This window comes from Branchiostoma floridae, chromosome 7, assembly GCF_000003815.2.
Source record: "Branchiostoma floridae strain S238N-H82 chromosome 7, Bfl_VNyyK, whole genome shotgun sequence".
NCBI lineage: Eukaryota > Metazoa > Chordata > Leptocardii > Amphioxiformes > Branchiostomatidae > Branchiostoma > Branchiostoma floridae.
In genome coordinates this window covers 7,296,306-7,314,369 of record NC_049985.1, presented here as the reverse complement: position 1 = coordinate 7,314,369, position 18,064 = coordinate 7,296,306, and the positions used below count along the sequence as shown (strand labels likewise).

Genomic DNA, 18,064 nt, shown 5'->3' with positions numbered 1-18,064 from the left:
TTTACGACTTTGGCACAATTGTTTAACATCTGTTTTAGAATTGCGTTGTATGTATACGGATATAATCTGTCACTGCAGATCTAAAACCATGAAACATTATGGGTTATTTCTCTAAAAAGGTTTGTCATTTTTTTCATACATTTCCCCCATCGATTGACCTTATATAAAATTTACCATTACCACATCGCTGTGCAAGTGATTCAACAATTGGTAAGCATCAGGTGCCGATTATTGCTTTCGCCTTTCGAGAATTCCCAAAGGCGCATCGTCCGCAGCGGTCGCGATTGATTTGAATTCCTTATTCGTATGCGAGTAGTCCTAATTATTTCGCGTCCTTAAAGAATTGATGTGACACGCCATTTTGCATTGAGCGCGCCGTCGAGTGCAATATGAATCACCGTACCGTTATCAGTCCACATATGCGCCGCTCGGCTCATTCGTGAAGGAAAAAGGCACCAGTCTGCTGTCTGCTGGGCCGGGCAAAGTCACACGTTGGCTTGATCGATGAGGTCGCAAGCAGGGGTTGTTTAGTCGTGACGCGGGGTAGCAGCGCCAGTCGCAGATGTTACACATGGAACAGCGACAGGCCGGCAGCTGCGGGGAGCGCCGCGCGGTACCATGCGCCACCAAAACGCGCCACTCCCGCCGCAAATTCTACTGCTGCCTGCGGGCGGACAGCGACAGCGATGCGAGGGAGTCGCCCGAGAAGAAGCCGTCGGTTGCGGCGGTGGTGGCGAGGTCTGCGCCCGCCCAGGCTTGCGATATGGACTGGCAGCCGCTCTCACCGCGCTTGTTGTCTTCTTCCCCTGACAGATCTTCCGGCTTCAGGACTGAGAGACAGAGAGTGATGGAAGCGGGGGATGTGCAGCCAGGGGCCCGCTGTACGGCCACGGACGCCGCGATGTCGGAGTGTGCCCTAGCCAGAACACTTGCCGACACCACCCTGGAAACATCGCTCGACACGGTGCAGTGGCACACACCGTCTGAAGAAGACCAGAAGCCTTCGACGGGATGCCCCTTCTCACGACTAACCCGTGAACACATCGAGTCACCTCTGCCGGAGGGAGAAGCGAAGACAGCGGGGGAAGGAGACGTCTCCGCCGCCGTGACCAAACCTTTCACCAGCTCCCCACACGAGAGGAAAATGTCCAGGTCAGAACTGTTGCCGTCCGACGCGTCGAGACGGGTGAGCACAGAGTCCGGGCTAGGGCCCGACCTGCGCCGAACGAGCAGCGAGAGCGACTCGGAACCCCGGAAGGTGAGCTCGGACTCGTGGGGGGACGTCGACGCAAGTTCCGGCCGCAAACCTTTGAACCTGGCCAGCCTGGTCGAAGGAGTGGGTGCGCTGATTATGCCTTCGGTAAGTAACCTGCATGTTAGTTACACGTCAGATCATTACCGTAACCATAGTGCCCATTCTCTTCCTCACAAATGTTGTTACCAGTTACCAGGGGGCCGACCAAAGCGCGGGAAATGTCGCTGTCCCCCTGGCAGACCTCTATACCCAGTCCTGTCACTCATGTTGTCACGCTGCATATTTATGCGGCGCCCCAAACTCGCAACGCCTTACAATTCGCCCACCATTGACCCAATTCAGGGAGTCAAACTATAAACAGCAATTCCTTTTTATTCACCTGGGAAAAATCTTAACAGATTTTACAAGTAGAATAGCGTAGAGTAGTTTGGGCCAGGTAGGAATATGAATGTTCAAAGACAAAATCTGTTCCCATAGATGTGTTTGTTGGTTCGTGGAGATGAATTTATTTTGGTCATCTCTTTGCATCAGTGATTGGACCGACCCGTTCCCGTGAGGCCTGCCCGTTCAATCGATTGGAATGAAGCGGAGCTCACACATGTTTGCTCCCCTTTAAACAACAACGCAACACATGCATGCAGCATTTTCTTTGTCAAGCCGGCGCGCTTTCAACAAGAATTCTTGGAAAACATAAATGCCCCTTGGCGAGGCTTATGAAACTCGTAAAATGTTTTCGCGGAAAAGAAAGTACCTCTACTGTAGTCTACACATTGACGTATTGCTATACCTTTATCCTTAACGTGGTAGCATTAGAAAGGAGCTATTAAGAAACGTTACGAGGTAAAATACAGGACAGTAACGATCAGAGATGACCTTTTTAAATCGTTAGAAGAAGCCCTTCTAATCTGCCCATCGCCGCTAATTATCACAGTCAGCATGAGATTTCTCCTATTAGAATCTGCGGCTAGGATAACGGTACTGACTTCACCTTCGCAAGAGAGGACATGATAGATAACGCATGGCGGCCGTACCTAAAGGTTTTCCCGCATGCAACTGATCAACAGGTTTCCGTTTGCGTAGCTGCGTGTGACGTTCACTATATCCACATCTACAGTCATTCATTTCGTATATAGTAACACTTAATTATGCAAAACAAGAAGTATCTGGCTATCCGATCATGCAGAAAATCGGTCGCCCATTTGAAACAATCGATGAATAGAGGGAAGCAAAGTTGCTGTGACGATCGTCACAGAAGAACTCACTGCGTGCTTATTTGGAGATTGCTTCCGGCTAAGCTGACGCTAATTATGCGATGCATCTGTGTTTGATATGAAACCCTGAATCAAGCTCTCGAGAAATGCGTCACAGGCTTAAAGCTACACAAGTGCAGCGCGTGTGATAAGGTGGATACCGCAAGGCACTATTAGAAGGAGGCGACATGAAATATAGAGCTAGCGAAATGTGGAGGAAATAGCGAGCTAGAAGTAGAATTGATAGCGCCGTCTTTCTGCTGCACTATTGTACTGCTAAGAGGATCTTTCTTCCTCATATCTGCTTGAAAATCTAATAGACTCAGAGCAGATGTAACCTCCTTCCTAGACTTCTGGAGCGGTGGTGTTTATCATTCCTGAGGGAGCGCTGGTTCACGATTTTCAACATTTTTCCCTATGCCGTGGAAGGGAGTTTGCCGGGAGAAGGAGTTATACCAAGTTACCAACTCCCTTCCCGGGGACTAGGGAACCTTAGCCCATGTTAGCCCACAAAAAATAAACACCACCGCTCCGAAAGTCTGCGAAGGACGTTACATCTGCACGATAAGTCTATCAGATCTTCAATGTAAGGAGGTAATGTTCCCTGTGTAGCAGAATAGTTCAGTAAATAGTTCAGCTAAAGCAGATGTAAGGAGAGAATAGTTACAGCTAGTAGCGGCTAGTTTATGATCCTTTCATTTATTTATTCATTCATTATTTCGTTCGTTCGTTCATTCATCCATTCACTCATTACCTCAGTCTTTACACACAGGTCAAAGAACAAAAATAAGAATGCCTAGATCTTAGCAACGTTTTTAATCGGTCAATGCATTCTGAATTATGTGTGTGAATACAGATCTTCTGATTCGGTTTTGGCAGCAAGCAGCCTTAATCAAATGCTGTCTCCTAAGAGCTGCCCCTCGCTCGCATTGATCACATTTCATAGAGGAGACACGGCGATCTATTTCAGAACCCATGTCTCTAGGAATTTGAGGCGTTCGTTGAAACTGAATTTTTATTGTTACACTGCAGTTGAGTCTTAGAGCGCTTTCTGAACAGTTGTCTGTATCGCTAGAATCGGTCATGTTTCATAGTTCATGATTCCAGATAACCCTGGTTGTTATCAATATGTCCTGACCCTGAAATAATGTGCACAACTACAATTTCGGAGAATAGTTGGGCCATGTTTATTTGATTATATGGATGAAATTTTTAGCCTGGGTACCATCCGTATTCTACCTACTTTTTAGGGTAGTGAGTGTAAAGAGCCCCGGTAGAATACGGATGGTACCCAGGCTAATCAATTTAAGCCGTTACCCCCCACAAAAAAGGTTTTATCCAGTGAGCAAATATATTCCATGGATCGCAGAAAAATGTATGCCAATGTAATAGAATGCCTAGGTCAAATAAGAAAGTGTGAAATATCAAAAATGAAGAATCTATTGTTGAGTACACCATACTCCATGTGATCAGTCATTTGTTCAACCTTCCTGGTCACTTAGATTTCATAATAAAGAACAACGTTTTTGCACATTTTTTTTTATTCGCACGCTAGCATCAGTTCCAAGGTTTCCAGAGTATTTAGCCATATAATCAAATGGACGTGGTCTTATTGGATAAAGTCTACCAATTTGAATCACTTTGACCGATGCTTTGCAGGCGACCGACGCCCTTTCGAAATCATTAGCGTCAGGTGACAGAGAAGGACAATATTGAGCTGCAACCTGAGGTATGCGGGTAAACGTCAGCTCTACTGAAAGTCAAATACCAACTTCTTTCTAATTGAAATACAAAGAAATTATTGATCAAACATTTCTGCGTCTTCGTAGAATCGATTGCAGGAGAACTCGCAACTCTGATCACAGTTCAACCTTTTTTCCACGCCACTTTCCAATTGAATAACCACAAGGATTTGAAATTTAGTGGATATTACTAAAATGCTTCGTACTATGTAATCGTGCCCCCAAATTTGAGTTGTGCACCTTTTTTCTGCGTGAGGCCGCGAACTTATTGATTACCCTTCATATTAAAGCTAGGGGTCAGACATAGGGTCATTTTGTAACAGCCATTATGTAGATATTGTAATTTGAATAGAACAGAGGACGAATGCCATGTTGTCATAGAATGTATATAGCAAAGAAGAATATACGCTATGTAGGCTGTAGAAAAAAATCACATTTATTATGCATATATATATGCAACTATACAAACGTTAACGTCTCATATAACTAAAAACGAGATGATGAATTTATTTAATGTATATTTTAAATCATTAACTTTCAACGTGTTTTGTTGTGACCTTCATTTAACCCAGTGTCCCAAAATGAGCAATAAACGCCCTTATTCGTCTATAATACAAGGTACCAATAAAATGGGCTATTATCTTAATTAGCCTTCTGACAATGACCATGATTGATTTTCGTTACAATCACTGTGTTAGAAAATGCTTCGGCTGGTAGTTCTCAAACGAATAAAGTGTCAGTCGAAGCCGTTAGATTTGGATTGTATCCAGGTGTTGTAATGCTGTAATACTACCAGGGGGACCTCGATGATAATTTATATACCAAAATCCACACAAATCCATCAAAAGGATCACACAAACACAGCCCAATACAGTATCCCTGGTTGAGAAGAACCTCATTTCCTAAGGTAAGAAAAACTGCAGACATTTAGTGTCATCAACTACTGGTACCTTTAACTTGGCGCCGGGCTCGCCGGAACACGGAGACAGTCATTACGCCGCCCCGACTCGTGGCCGGTTCCTGGAGGAATACCGCCGCTCAATCTCGTTACCTGGTGAGGGCGTGCACGCAGACCATTAAAACTAACGTGCGCGGACCGACGGTCGTTTTGCAGGGATGATAAGGGGTATTTCCTTCCACCCATGTGTTCCATTCTTCTCGCAGATAGAAGGCTTCCTTTCCATTAGACGTATTAGACTGAGCGACCAAAATTTGAATTTGTCTCATTTTTATTTCATTTATTTCGTTTTACCAGGTTTACATCACTCAGGCTCCAGCCTGATTTTCAGGACTCCCTGGACACATACAGAAACAGACCACATACAATACTTGGGAACTACATACACAACTTAGGAAAAAGATAACAGTGTAAGTCCTGCCAACAGTACTACTGTATCGGTCCGTTTTTAAAAGCTGCTTGTGTTGTCCGTTGTCTCTGTACATGTCTGGCTATTGATTTTAACGTTATAATTTTATAATTGGCATATTATGCAAGATGTTTAAACACGACTTCTAAGACAGCAAAACACAGCATTTCAAAATCGTTCTTTACGTATGTATTCGAACATCGTCGACTTGTCAATCCCGTGGTTGCTCAGACGCGCCATCATAGCCTCGAGTGAGAAGGGGTGTAAGTAAGACTAGACGGAAGGTCTCCGATCAGTTTCAGATATCAACAGCACCACGCTACTTTTATCTCTCCGTCTTCTTATTCATCTTCCTTCCCTGCGGTGATTCGTAGTCGGCTTTGAATAAGCGGTGTCTGGAAGTAGCTTCAAGAAGAAAACTTTGCATGTGATTTCGAATGAGAAACTGGGTACCAGCCCATTCACAAAGCCGCTGTGTTACCGATACGATAACAAGTTATTAACATCCCAATGGATACGTTTGTTACACCACCTACGCTATGTATTACCTAAAGACACGTTTGTTACATTTTTTTAAACATCCACAAGGCCTCAATGGTGAATAATTTTGCCTTGCTTTTTTTTACTTGAACATGAATGGTTTTGATCATGAAAAAAAAGTAATTTTTTCGCGAATGGGCGTGGAATTTGACAATCCATACATGTGCCTTACTTTTCAATTCAGGCTCCCGTGCGAAAGTCACCTCAAAATTACCATGTGTACCTGTAAGAAAGGAAAAACGTCACATACAGTGTATATGCTCCGATCTCATTCTCATTCCCTCCTCCATAAGCCCATATAAACAGGTTATCTACAAAGACTCCGACATAACCTCTTGCGGTTCATCTCAGCCAGCAAGGCGCACTCTGATTGGTTTAGAGATTCAAAGACCCCCATATAAAGCGGCGTCTTGATGTTAGATGATCAAAGTAGCGTGGGTAGGCTCTTGTGTACCGTGTACGATGTCTGGCCCGACACCTTATTCCACATCAACTGCTCATTACAAAGGGGTGTTGATTTCAGAGTCTCCTCTCTTGTGTGCTGTTTCCAAGACATCAAAGTCTGACTCCTGGGTTCGCTGGATCTGGCCATTCAGTATTGTCCGGTTTGAAATTCAAAACGAGAAGAATTGCTTCTGGACAAAATTGAATTGTTATTTCCTGCAGTGCAGTACAGATGATTTCTACCAACACAGATGGACTTTCACGTTGAGAACAAGAGCTGTTTGCGTAACACAAAATGCTGCGGCCTCACACTGAATGCTAGGAGATCAAATATATGACTGATTGCTCAACAAATTCCACAGAGATAGAATTGGTATGCTTTGTCGTCTTCTAAATTGTACTTTTATATCTTGAATCGAATTCCAATTGCGCAATCAACGGTCACACAAGTCTTATTTTGGTCGCTGTAAGGTCGCACAGGGATGGCTGTCTGGTGGAAAGGGGCCATATTACTGCTTGCCAAAAACGCCCACTTGGAATATTTTGAGAGAGTTTGAGCGACGCCAGTGATTTGTTATAACTAAAAGGAAGGCTGTTAGTGGAGTGAAACGAATTATCCATGGACTACTTACGCAATAACAAGTTTCATTGATGTCACCCTTCGGGAAACTCCATTTTCAGTCTAATCTGCCGCATCTGTCTTCTTGTAACAGAAGTCGTACGTCTGCACTCTGCTGCATGTTGCAGCATTGAAGGTTGTTATAATGTGTTGCTAAGACTCTCTCTTAAGTGTAGCCTGTGTGACACTCTGCTGTCCTTGGGTGTAAATGGGCGGGCTGCTACAAGCGAGATTAAATCAGGCTACGTTAAGTGCACTGGCACTCCGGTAAAAAGAATCTCTTATCCTAATACATGGGATTCGTGTGAGCAAGGAGGTTGTGAGAAAGGGGCTGTCAATAGCCACCTAACCGGGTTTTGTCCACGAAAAACTCAACTGACAGGGTTTTCCGACTGGTGTATCATATTAGCACTTTCCTTACAACACAAAGTGTCCGTAATCGCATTAACATAAACATCCTTGACTCCTCTGCACACCATCTAAACCACATCATCACATTCTACTTCCAAATATGGTTGAAAGTGTGGTTATCAATAAAATTTGAATTACTTATAACCCTTATGATTACTTATAACATACAGCTCCAACATATCTCAAAGAAAGGCTTTTTACAGTTACTCTTAAAAACACACCAAGGCTTTGCGCTTAAGTTCAGAGCTTTATATGGGATAGACCAGCTTCAACGATCTCCACTACTCGATGTAGTCCGTTTAACGATTGAAGATTGAAGACCTTTATTGCACATTTTTGCCACACCGGGCAAAGTACAGGTCACAAGAAGACTTGCTGAAAAGATTTAGTTAACAGATACAAAATTAAACTATCGCTGGATGAATTGAACTTCTCCTCGCTTTTCTGTTATAGTGGAGATAATAGTACAGATATGTTTTATGATCGATGGTTTGTCTAGTTGAATTAGGAATATGAATTTTTCTACAGCACTTAGGAGTATGAAATAAGGAAATAGGTTTTGTATAGCCTTATACAGTTTACTGTCGCATCACTATGCGGATCGGAGTAACGATTTTCGCTGCTCGAGAGTCAATACACGGACCTCGCTATAGTTAGTATTCCACCGAACCTCTCCGCATGTTATTAACCTCTTTAGAAGGCATCGCCGATTTGTTTGTTGGGGGGAGGGGGCAGGCGACTGATTTAACACTCCATTAGCTTTTCTGTGAGGAAAATAGTTATCGGGGTATTTACGGTGACCGGTGTCAAGTAAACGGTCTCCAGAGGATAATTGGTATCCATGGTTCGAATTAGAACGCGTGGCACTCGGTAAGTCAAGGCTGAAACAACCTTTCAAAGCAAGACTGAAAATTAACTAGTTTTACTTTACTGTTACGCTCTATTACGCTCTGTTACGATGAAAAATGAATAGACTGTTTCGAAGGCGTCTCTGTGTCCTCCTGCCTGTCTGTGTGCCTGTTTGTGGGTCTGGATATTTGTGATCACTCACTCACTCACTCAGTCCCGTAGCCGGTGGCCGTAGGGGCAGTCAGACTATTCACAAAGTCTTTCCACTTCTGGCGGTCTTCGGCCAGTCTAGTCAGCTGGGCTGACGTCCTTCCTGTCCAGTCCTTCACATCAGTTTATCTTAAGAACTACTTCATGGATTGTGATGATATTTGTCATGTGGATAGGTCATGAAGTCAAGGTTAAGTTTTGACACTGCAGAAAAACTTTCAGTGTTTGTCTTGGGCATGCTATGTTGCTATTCGTCGCTCTAGTATTACTCACTCACTCACACTCACTATCCGGTTTAGCGTCCGTTGTTCTCTGTCTTGTAAGGGTTGGCCTTTTCGTCAAATAAGTCTAATTGTCCTTTCGGACGGGGACGCTAAGGCAGCGAACACCTGCTCGACGGGTTACAGATTCGATTTCTTAATCTCCAATAAAGCAGATCCTACGGTAACATAAGATAGTATCAAAAGCTGCCAGAGGAGTGAAGCCGACCAGAGAGAGTGTTTGGCTGAAATTGGTTCCTGTCTTCGGTTGGGAAGTTAAAGGTGGCGGATGGAGAGGGATGGGCTCTGTCTAGCCTCCACCAGACCGTCCTACGGTTGTACCGGGATCAAAGAATTCAGCTAAAAAGATCGGGAAATATGGCCAGGGGAGTCGGTCCACGCTAAAGTTCAGGTTCCCCCTCCGGCTGCGCGGCTGCCCAACTCCTCTGGTAGCAAAGCTCCCCTGGCACATTATTCTCCCTATAACAGCCAGCGTAGTCAGTCTGGTAGAGACGAGGCTCTGCCTTCCAATCCCTCACGGCCACAAAAAAATACCTCCACCTTTAGGGGTGGCCCGGCGTGCTTGGATACAATTTTAAAACGCGAGCCGCGAGGCAGAGCCGCAATTTACAGCCTAAGCTATCAAAGGAGCATCACGCTCCGTCTCAGCAAGAAACTTCAATCTAATCTCCAAGTTCGTCTGTTCGACCTGCTACCTTTACCTTATCTCTCCAAACATCTTCTCATTCAAAAAGGTATCCACTTTAGATTAGCTGGTGGTATGTATCTTTATCTCTAGCTAATGTGAAGCTTCCACACACAGCTTTATTTCATGGTGCGCCACACATGAAAAATGAACCCGCACGTCCTTTGCATTTGCGCAAGCGCAGTAGAATCTAGATGTCGACATGTCGTTAAAGTTAGCACGACGCCATTTGACGCTCTAGAGAATTCGTCACCCACTAAACTTACAAACTCAGGATTTACGGGTTGACAAGCGTTGACAAAAGCAGATTGCGTTGAAAAAGTTTGTTGCATATGAAATTATATCATATTCTTCTAGACGTATATCAAAATTTGGAAGGGATTGGCGCCACGGACTGAGTTACCTGTCAGTCTCATCCATTGTGAAGGCCCATTTTGATCTGATTACTTCTCTGGGGGGAAGTTATAGATGTGATAGTTTAGGACCGACGCCAGGGAGCCGTAATGTTGTGTAGTCTTGCCGGAGTTGAGACTGATTCATGTCAATACAAGAAGGGCCCGGAAGGGATGTTTTGTTACCTTTGCCAGATATCTGCAGTCCTACCTAACGTAACCTAACGTAACCGCACATGCAAGGCGATGCGTATGATGGATAGGCTTGAGTTAACCAAGTGAGGCATTGCTGCCTTTTCATGCTTTTCCACAACTCTGTGTGACATGGATTTGCAAGTGGCTAAGCTAGCGGACACTAGAGATTCGATAGAATCACAGATTCGATTCTCAGCATTCCTGACCAGACGTTGTGTCCTAGACCTTGTAGAAAAGACGCTTCACACTACTTTACGCATTTCACCCGGGTGTGAAATGAGATGGGGAGATATAAGGAGATGGAAGGGGAGGAATGGCCTTCGCCTTCCAAAACCGTGCCTTTGACATAGTGGGCAACAACCCAGTGCACCTAGGCCTCAAAATGGCTATGCGGCTCCCTTTACCTTTGCCACCAGATTGAATGTCTTGCCCTCCCTTTCCCAAGACATTCCACACATTGCCTTGTTGTCAAGACCTTAACGCAAGACAGACATTACGTAATATTATTGTCTGCTTTTTGGCATTGAATTTGGCTCGCTGCCGCATCCCCATCCAAATGTAGTGGGACGTAAAAGCTAGGACTTTTGAGGAAAGAGATTTGTGATCACGCCGAAGCATGTGCCCGTGAGCAATCCATCGTCCTTGTCATTAACGACGCCTACCTTAACGACGGCGGGGGATAAATTATGGCATCAAAACCGCCGGGTGTCCAATTTGTAGCTCTGTTGTCTCCTCCGGGCAGGCCTTGTCATAAACCATTCTGTCGCCATTACAACTTTTCTGTACAGTTCGTTAAATGTCCTACGGCTACAAAATAATGGTTTTTCTATATAGCCACGGCTTAGTACTAACACTAACACTTATATTGGCGTCAGCCGATAAAACGTGCAGTCTTTTTCGATCGTAAAGATTTTTGTAATCTAGACTTAATTTAACTTAATTGGATGCGATGGGGTCAAGTGGTTGGAAGATTTCTTGCCATGTTCGCTCGGCCTCCATCAGTGAGATCGGTAAGATTTGACGAACACCGAACGTGGGAGTATTTCATCAGTGCCGGATGTCGTAAACGTTGCTCAACCCTGCGCAGAGCTGATTGCTCAGCAAATGGTTGTTTAAATCAGCTTTCCACTTATATGTAGTCTCGCTGCTGCTCGCACTTCGTCGTAAATGATACTTTAAGGATTAAAGCAAAACACCTTTGTACAGTGCAGACATACGTCTTAATATCTTCTGGAAGACTGTGTGGGCGATGTTGTTCAATGGCATAAACGCAGCCGCGTGAGTAATGCGTGTCTGTATTTGTTTGTATCGCATATCTAGTGAACCTCCTCATGGCGTTACAAAGCAGGTTTTGTACCAAAAGAGTGCAAGTTGCATATCTATACAGATTTATGTGACCTGCTCACACCTGCATGAACCCCTAATCATTTGTAGGGTGAGTTCTTTACCGTCCTCACAGTGTGGCTCTCCTCAAACATTGTTACTTCATTTAACGTATCATTCAAAGGGACGACGTCTCTGTTGAAGCTAGGTAATCATTTACACCTGCTTGGAGTAAGAACAATTGGTGTAAAGTGCCTTTCCCATGGGCACAACATCGGAACCTGTCAGGGATTCCCCAGGTTCTGAGCCAACAACACTAACCACAAATCCACGGTGGCCTCATACACACATTTATATAGAGATAAGAATGATATATCGTACTGTCGTACTAAGTGATGTCAAGGCGAGAGTAGCTTCTGTCGCCCACGTGTTTTAATATGTGGAGGATGTAGATGAAGAGAATCCACTTCAGTGACATGCACGGGGCCTTACATCTGGAAACCCCGCTGCTCGCTGGATAATTGGTCTCAAGAGAGTAGGAGCCGACTGGAAGCAGCTCATGTTTGCACAAAGGTCTTTAGAAAGGGGAGTTTCCTGGAAGAACTACGTGTACTGAGGGAGAAACATCGGTGCTGGTGCGTACGTGGTGCATTCAGTGAACAGCTCGCCCAGGGAATACAGGAAATAGAATCATACTTTAGATTACCCAACGTTGGTTGGAAGCTCATGGGAGAATTAGTCTGTAGTTTAAAAACCAAGTACTAGGTAAACGCGACCATAAAGAGTTTTCTAAGGCTAGTAGGGCTTTGTGTTTTGATGTTGCTTTACAAGTTTGGCCGTGAAAAAATGAGCCGAGATATTCATGACAGAATATTCCGATGGAACGTGTACGAACGCAGTAGAAACTCAGTCTGATCTACAAGAGCTAACTTTTATAAAGCAAACGACTCTGTGTTTCAACGTTTTCAGCTTGGTTTACGATGCTTTGTTGACTCATTTTTAATGTTCTCAATTTATCGCTTTGTCATGGCATAGTGTGCAGATCATGTTTACGACCTGAAGAGCTTTGACAGGCCTTCCAATACACGGGAATGGGATTGTTTTTACATTATCCCGACCTTATGTCGGTTTCATGTTTAACTCCTCCACATATTCCAGTCACATTCCTACAGTCCCTCAGATCTTTTGATAACTCCCTCCTCCCATGGCAGCTCTAGAACAGCGTGCGACCTGCTGTGCTTTACAGTTGACGTCTATTTAACTAATGACAGGTAAGGTGACATTTCAAGTTGCTATTAGCTTGAAAAGGACGTTATGATTTCATCAGTACTTAGGCCATACACATATGATAGTGTGGATGGCATCGTCTGGGCACCCTGCAAAAAATTGATGCGCGCGTGCGAATAAAAAAGTTGGGTAAAAGTTTATGGTAAAATCGGTATGTTCTATGATGGAAAAAGGGCCTTTCTATGGCATTAGCTAGTCACCGGTTTCTAATACTTTTGTATTTTGCAGTTTATTTGCATGCCTTACAATATGGTCGCAAACTTTTTTGTTTTGAAAACGGAAGACCGTTGATGCGCACGGATGCCATCCATACAATCATGTTATTGCGACTTAATGGAGAGAGTGCCTCATTCGAAGTCCCTTTTACGAAGTCGCCATGCATGTGTGTAACACTGTGACGTACACACAGGTGCACAGCGTTTCACAGGAGAGGCTGTATATAATGTCCCTATTCATGCTCGCCGGGAGACGCCCTCCCCTACGACGCGACGTGACGGCTGCGTCTTTGTGATAGCTAAATTACACTCTTCCGTCGCGACCCGTACGGCTTCGCGTCGGGGCAATTTTGCAGCTTCCTGCCAGCTAAGCAGTTCTCGGGCTGAGGGGAAGAAGATCGTTGTGATTAGGAGGTTGGAGATGAATGGGTAACGGCAGGGTGCTTACGTGGACCTTTTGTCAACGTACGGGCGATACCACAAGTCTGAGTCCGTACATACATGTACATACGTACATAGTCATACTCTTATTGAGTCATAGTATTAACAAAGTTTCACTTCCTTGGGACACAAAAACTGAGTCCGTAGGACACGAAAACCTACGTGAATTAGTTGTGGTAAGGGCTAAGGTGTATGATACTTTCTCTCTGCGAACATCAACTTCATTTAAGCATATTTTCCATTGCAAATGGAGCCTGACCTCATTGGGACCCCAATAACTACGTACTAACGTGGCAAAATTACTAGTTATAGATGTCGACACACAAACTCATATAGAAACACCCCCGGTGTGAACCTCATTAACGGGGATAATGATTACAAAGCCAATGATTGCAAAGTAGAGTAGAGTTCATATGAGAATGTGCTATGTTTTTTTTTTCCTTGGCAGCCTTTACATGGGACAAGGCCGTTGAAGTTTGTAATTGCAAGAAAGCACATTCTATTTCCCAAGCTATTGGCCTTAGATACATTTGTCGATACCTAAATTGAAGCCTTGGCCTTCCCTGTGTAGTTGTGGTCCAATATGAAATCCGTGAACCGTCATACAGATGGCATACAGTTATAAATGTTCTTCAGATACTGTCTAATAGGTTCGACTGTATGAGAATCTATTGTTGCATTGGATGACGTCAAGCGAACGACATAATTGCCTTATACGGAGCGATAGGACGACGGGATAACGGAAAGTGCCAGTTTGAGGCCCAATTTACTTCGAAGGCAACAACCAAGTGCGATATGACGTAATTCGAACAGAACGCGCGTTCCATCTGGGGAAATCTGCAGTCATTTACTAGTATTATCTGTAAAACCGAGCCGTCAGGCTCTTTTCCTGGGTGACTCACTTCAGAAAATAATCATACCTTTTCACAAAAAAGCGTGCTGAAGTTCCCTTTCTAAGGTCACAACAGGTCACCTTCTTTCACTACAGTTTCTCGTCAATCAGGGAATAGAAGGTGTCCTGCTAGTCTTCAAGTCAGTGAGTGTAAACCGCACGCGATGAGTAATACTGCAGATTCAAGAAACAAGTGTAAATTGGTCCCTCACGTCACGCCAACTCAGCTCACCACTGATACAAATGGAATCAATCGAAATAGGAAGAAAATAGTCACCCCACTTTTTCTCTGGCCTAATATCAAAGCAACCCCTTGAGAGTCGTAGAAATCGAACCACCGGTCGTAAAGGGGCACGTAAATATAGACGCCTTCGCGACTTTTATAAACGAACCACCAGGCAGGGCTTATCGAATGTCAGTACATCTGCCGATGGGTGCCGAAGCCGATATTCACTTCATTGCCTCCTGGATTCTTGAAGGGTACGAACAAAATACAGAGGAAAAGAAGAAGAAAAAAAAGAGTCAGCGAAACTTGCAACGCTTTATGAAGTTTTCTGTCAATGGTCGGAACTATCGAGGATATTCAGGTGACTTTTGTGGTATGTCTAGGTGACTTTTGTGAAGAAACACTATCGACCCGTAACTCTTTTGTATGTCGTTCGATTGGTCTTCAGACGACTGTCAAAAATGATCCATTTCGTTCAGTGGACCATTTGTGAAAGGCAGACATGTACATCACTCGTGCCAATGTGGATTGTGTATGAATCAATAACCTGAAATAAGTTCGGACCACTATTCGCTAAACCAGGCAGCTTTTTTTCTTTCTCTCAATCCATCGCGCTCGCGCGCGTGTGTCCAGTTCTGCCTTGTTTCTAAGTAGGCATTTGAATTACGACAGAGGCATCGAGAAGGCATTGACAAGGAAGTAAGTTTAGGTTGAAATAACGATGAATGAAGTAGACGACAGCTGAACACGTGCACGAATTAGACTTTAAACAGGCTCAGTGCACAAGATAAAACAGCGTCTCAGTTCACCGTGCTCAGTTATAGTTTATGAATTCTTACCATCAGCTTCAGTGGTTTTAGATAACAAAAGAAACATTTCACTGATTGTCAAAGATTGAGTAAAACAAGGCTTCTTTCTAAACCCTTTGCTTAAGGCACCCTGGTTAAGACTTGGATTACATCTTCAACCCAAAGGAGAGGAATAAAGTCTGCAAACCTTTTAGAGAAGTCAAGAACCGACTCGACCATAAAGACTTGAAATGAAACTTTACTGAATTTCGACGTTTCAGTTCCACCAGTCTACAGTGGTGTTTCTGAGTCTTTTACCTAAGCCTAAGGCACTACAGGTAAAGACTAGGATTATGTCTTTAACCCAGAGGAGAGGAATGAAGTCTGCAAACCTTTTACATGATTCATGAACCGAATCGCAATGAAACTTTACCGAATTAAAACGTTTCAGTTCAACAAGTCTACAGTGTTCTTTCTAAACCTTTTACATACCCTGAGGTAAGAACTCGGATTATACCTTCAACCCAGAGGAGACAAATAAAAGCTTCAAGTCGGCAAAACCTTTTAAAGACGTCAAGAACAATAACCGACGTTTCGGTCTGCAGCCTCCGCTGTTGGAACATGCCGACCTGGGGAGAGGGCTCGGACTCGGGTAAACGTTTCTCTCTCCCGATGATCCATCGATGCCAGAAGTAACGTAGACATTGACAAATGACTGCATCGTGTTGCTGCCAGTCATGCAGCAAATTTCCTCTGGCCTGACCCGACAGAGGCGTCCACAGATCCCTGCACTCATATCGGTTCCTGAAACCCGCCAAACGATATTGATTTTATGCGCGGTCTTCGGATTAAACGCTTGGAAAAACGTCCCGCTTGGGTTGCCTCAATCAGATGAGTGCGCGATTTGCGTTACATGCACAGGAGACCAGTGAGCAATTCTGTTGACTCTTTTTTCTGTAAATCCCAAGCTTTTGAAGTTTAGTGGCCTGAGCACTGGTTTATTTCTACAATAGGGATAAGAAGATTATTGACAGTCAAAGGGCTGAACTGTACAACCTTGACAGTATATAAGTTTGGAATACACATTATTGTACAGCCTTCACAATACATAAACTGCAAATACGAATTATAATTTATATGAAAATAAAGTTAGACTCTAGTTTTTAATCTTTACAATATCTTGTTAGAAAAAAACGCGTACAACTTTGCCAGCACGAGATTTTACTAAACGTTAGTATGTAGCTTTTATAGTACATGAGTTGCAAAGACAGATTTTACACAAACAATTACTATTAATTACCTGTGGTTTTTAGTTCTTTCTAATGACTTATCTTAGCCTGGTTAGCTATGTATGTATTTAGTCGACATTTCTTCACATTATGAAAAGTTGACCTAATGTTGTGCTATTTCCTGCCGAAGTTGTACCCCCAGGAATCACTGAAAACGCCAGTAGGCGACATGTGCGTCATAACGAAATAAATGAGCCGACATAAACTGATATCCCGCCGCGGACTTGACGAAAAAAAGGCGCGATTCAATTTTCCGGGGTCAGTGACCTGACCTGTTGGGGGAGCCACAGGGCTGATATCCCTTTGATTTACAGGGCGTGAAAATCTCTGCCCCGTGCGGAGAAAACCACTATATCAAATTTACTGCCTCAGCAGTTCCTAGGCGACCCGAGGGATGGATACCAGCATGGATGGAGCAATACCTGCAGGGCATCTACCAGCACTGAAGTTTGCCCATCAAGGAACTTTACATTTCTTGTGAACATGTGTCAAACAAGCAATAAAAGTTCTCAGATTTGGAGTTTTGTAGATTACAATATCGTGTGCTAAAACAGTTGATGCTCAGCAAGGTGCAAGCCACCCGAGTCCCAACTTGAGGTCATTAACCTCAACGTGTAGATCGGCTGTCTACCTGTACCACAGCACTAGTTCTTTCAGGTAGGGGGTGTCGGTCAGCAATGCTGCAATACCAGCAAATACTGCTAGGGACCCAAAATCGCCAAATTCCTTCTGGACCCCAGGATCTTGAGTTTTAGGCGCAAACACACATGCATTAGCCAAAAAAGGTACCACGACTGAGGTGAACCTTATTCCCGGAGGTTATAACTTTACTTACTTGCAGGTAATATTACATCATAGAAACCTGCTAAGATATGTCGATTTTGCCAAGAAGCAAAGAATTAGATAAGGCAGTACCGCACCCGCTACCGTCCCTTGTGGAAGAGCACCCCAATCAATACTTTCTGTAGCCATGTAACTTGGGGTGTCGACTGTAATAAACGGGGATGAAGTGTCAGTATGTTTTCATGAATAATTTGTCTTCTGTGCCCCTCCACTCGGGCAGGTGTATGTAAGATCATGGCCAAGTGGTTTGCCTAGCCAACGCGGAGTCGAGGGGTCACGCTGTGTGCCCTAGCGTAGCTTGCAAAATGTACCTAACGCGACTTTAAAAACTCATTCCTCCCAGTGGTAAGAATTGGCAGCTGACTTTAGTTGGGGAGATAAGAAGTGGCTGAATGAGAGGGATCGGTTCCATCTTCAAAATACAATGCCCTTTGAATTTCTTGGCAGGATTTCCAGACGTCGGTTTGAGATTCACAGTAAGATGGATCTGGGAGTGGTGATCAGGTAGAGAGAGACATGG

At 44.1% G+C, this 18,064-nt stretch overlaps 1 protein-coding gene across 2 annotated transcripts in view; it reads left to right on the top strand.

Moving 5' to 3' along the window:
* LOC118419466 (guanylate cyclase soluble subunit alpha-2-like) overlaps positions 1–18,064 on the top strand; it is a 62,240-nt gene that overhangs the window by 9,951 nt on the left and 34,225 nt on the right. Inside the window, exon 2 of one of the 2 annotated variants that reach the window (XM_035825847.1) lies at positions 814–1,360. In XM_035825847.1, coding sequence (XP_035681740.1) covers positions 848–1,360 — 513 coding nt within the window. In that variant the 5' untranslated portion in view covers positions 814–847. Of the gene's footprint in view, positions 1–193; positions 1,361–18,064 lie in introns of those variants that run through there. The other variant, XM_035825846.1, reaches the window with a different exon arrangement.